Below are 2,500 nucleotides of genomic sequence, written 5' to 3' on the forward strand. Positions count from 1 at the left end.
TATATATATATATACACACATATACATATACATATACATATACATATACATATAAATAGATGCATACATGTGTGTGTGTGTGTATACATACATATTTATATATGTATACATCATATATATATGTATATGTATATACACATACATATATATATATATATATATATATATATATATATATATATATATATATATATACATATACATATATATGCGTGTTAGTGTGTGTATGTATGTATATATATGTATATATATAAATATATACATTTATATATGTATTTATATATGTATATATATGTATATGTATATGTATATAGATATGTACATATATATGTACACACACACACACACACACACACACACACACACACACACACACACACACACACACACACACACACACACACACACACTCACACACACACACACACACATACATATATATATACATATATATATATATATATATATATATATATATATATATATATATATATATATATATATATTCACCGTCTCTTCTTCGTCATAAATAACATTCTTAAGGCATGATGGGTACACAATCTTTTTTTCTCCATTTTATTGATCTGGAAGCGGGAAGCACACATTCTGTTAATACAAAAGAGAAAGAGAAGCTGCGATGGAGGCCAGCGTGAGAGGCTGACCGCTTTTCGAGACGAGGCGCTTTTACCTACTTCAGTTCAGTAAGATTTGAAGAGGCAGCCTTCGAAAGGCTTTATATACTGTGTATTCTGGATGTTCAAGGTCTAGAGTGTCCAAGGGTCGAAGTCGAATGGGTGGGTCTTGCATCGACTCACGTTTCACTGGGTGAGTTTGTTCGGTACACTGTAAGGTCGATGTATTTTTGCTTAAGATACTATCTGCATTATCGAGCCACATGTAACATCAAATATAATACTCTAAGTTGCGCACATGCTTTTTTTTCTTACAATCTCTCACACACACACTTTCCCTTTATATGACTGTCTGCCTGCAAATCTTACAAGCCCCTGCCCCCCCCCCCTCCCTCTTAATCCCCTCATTCCCTCCTTCCCTTCCTTCCTCCCTCTCCCTCCCCCTCACACCTCCTGTCCTCCCTTCCTGCCCTTCTCTCTCCCATTCTATCTGTCTCTCACCTTTCTTCCTTTATATCTCTTCTGGTATTTCTAACCTCATCCTCACTCTCACATGTTTTCTCTCTCTATTTGCCTTCTCATTTTATATTCCTCCTATTATCTCTCCCTCTCTAACTCTGTCTCTCCCGTTACCCTTTACCATTTCCTGCTCAGGTGCACTACTCATAGTCCCTGTAGTACGGGAAGTCAGAGTCTTGTAGGTGCTTCATAGTCCAAGCTTTGAAGGCCTTCACCTGCTCCTCCGTCAGGTGGTTCTTCCAGTCTCCCACCTGTGAAAGCAACTTGGATTAACGTTATCTGTGGCCTATTACTTTATATATGTCGAGAAAGGTCTCGATCAATCCGTCTATATGCAAGCTCACGCACACAAACTCAAGTCCACAGGAACCTGACTTACCTGTCCTTTTCTCATGAATTTAATATTCTTGGTACGCTCTGAAGATGGTGCAATGATATCTTCATTGTTAACTGCTTTATTCTTGCTCATGCTGCCGAAGGAGCAGTGGTCGGCCAGCTTCTCGACCTCCTCCTCCGTCACCGCCTTCCCCAGGAACTTGGCCACCTTCCTCACCACGGCTGGCAGGTCCTTGGGGGTAAGAAGGGTTCCCATTTTATTTCTCATGTCAGCTCAGCAAATGCTTAGTCAGGTTGATCGGACAGATGGTCAGAGTGTTGACTGTTATAACTTCAATCCTTCTTTTTGGACAGATATACGTTCTGTCACATTTTAGGCTGATAATGACAAGTGATGACAAAATACGGATAAGGATGATTTTGGAAATAATACAATAAAATGGTGCAACAATATAGCCACAGTCGTAATTCTACTGATAATGATACTCAAAATAATGTTCGTGATGCCAACAATAACAATCATGATGAAAACATCAACAACATATGACGTCCCATTGATCTGAACAAAACGTTGCAGTAACAAGAAAGATATTGCAGCTATCACTAATGATACATTGATAGAAATATTAGTGATACTGCCCGAAATAGTCATACGAAACACAGTGATAAGAGTCTAAAACAGTATCTATCGTAAGCATGTGCTATCATAAGAGGGTAGCCAGCACTTTGACCGTTATTTTTATATATTATTTATATCTCATTTAAGTGACGGTTACCCTGTTGTGACCTTTTATTTATCTAGCCTTTTATCTATTTATCTACACATATATCCACTCTGTCACATGCCGCTTCAATGAGCACTAACCCACCACCCCTTATCCTGCGCCGTCTCTGCAGGAGAGTTTTGCTGCTCACCTCCTTCATCTCCTCAAACCGCAGGAAGAGGATATTGTTCTCGTTCCGCATTCGCCAGAAGTCTAGGACATGAGACCAGAAGGGAGACCAGGTCACTG

General features: G+C 38.8%; 1 protein-coding gene across 1 annotated transcript in view; it reads right to left on the reverse strand.

Moving 5' to 3' along the window:
• Positions 1-687: 687 nt before the first annotated feature.
• LOC125028929 (luciferin sulfotransferase-like) overlaps positions 688-2,500 on the reverse strand; it is a 7,915-nt gene continuing 6,102 nt past the window's right edge. Inside the window, exons 6-9 of the mRNA XM_047618557.1 lie at positions 2,403-2,497; positions 1,531-1,719; positions 1,273-1,402; positions 688-843 (exon numbers count right to left, since the gene is read on the reverse strand). Coding sequence (XP_047474513.1) covers positions 1,292-1,402; positions 1,531-1,719; positions 2,403-2,497 — 395 coding nt within the window. The 3' untranslated portion in view covers positions 688-843; positions 1,273-1,291. The remainder of the gene's footprint in view (positions 844-1,272; positions 1,403-1,530; positions 1,720-2,402; positions 2,498-2,500) is intronic.

This window comes from Penaeus chinensis, chromosome 9, assembly GCF_019202785.1.
Source record: "Penaeus chinensis breed Huanghai No. 1 chromosome 9, ASM1920278v2, whole genome shotgun sequence".
Classification (NCBI taxonomy): domain Eukaryota; kingdom Metazoa; phylum Arthropoda; class Malacostraca; order Decapoda; family Penaeidae; genus Penaeus; species Penaeus chinensis.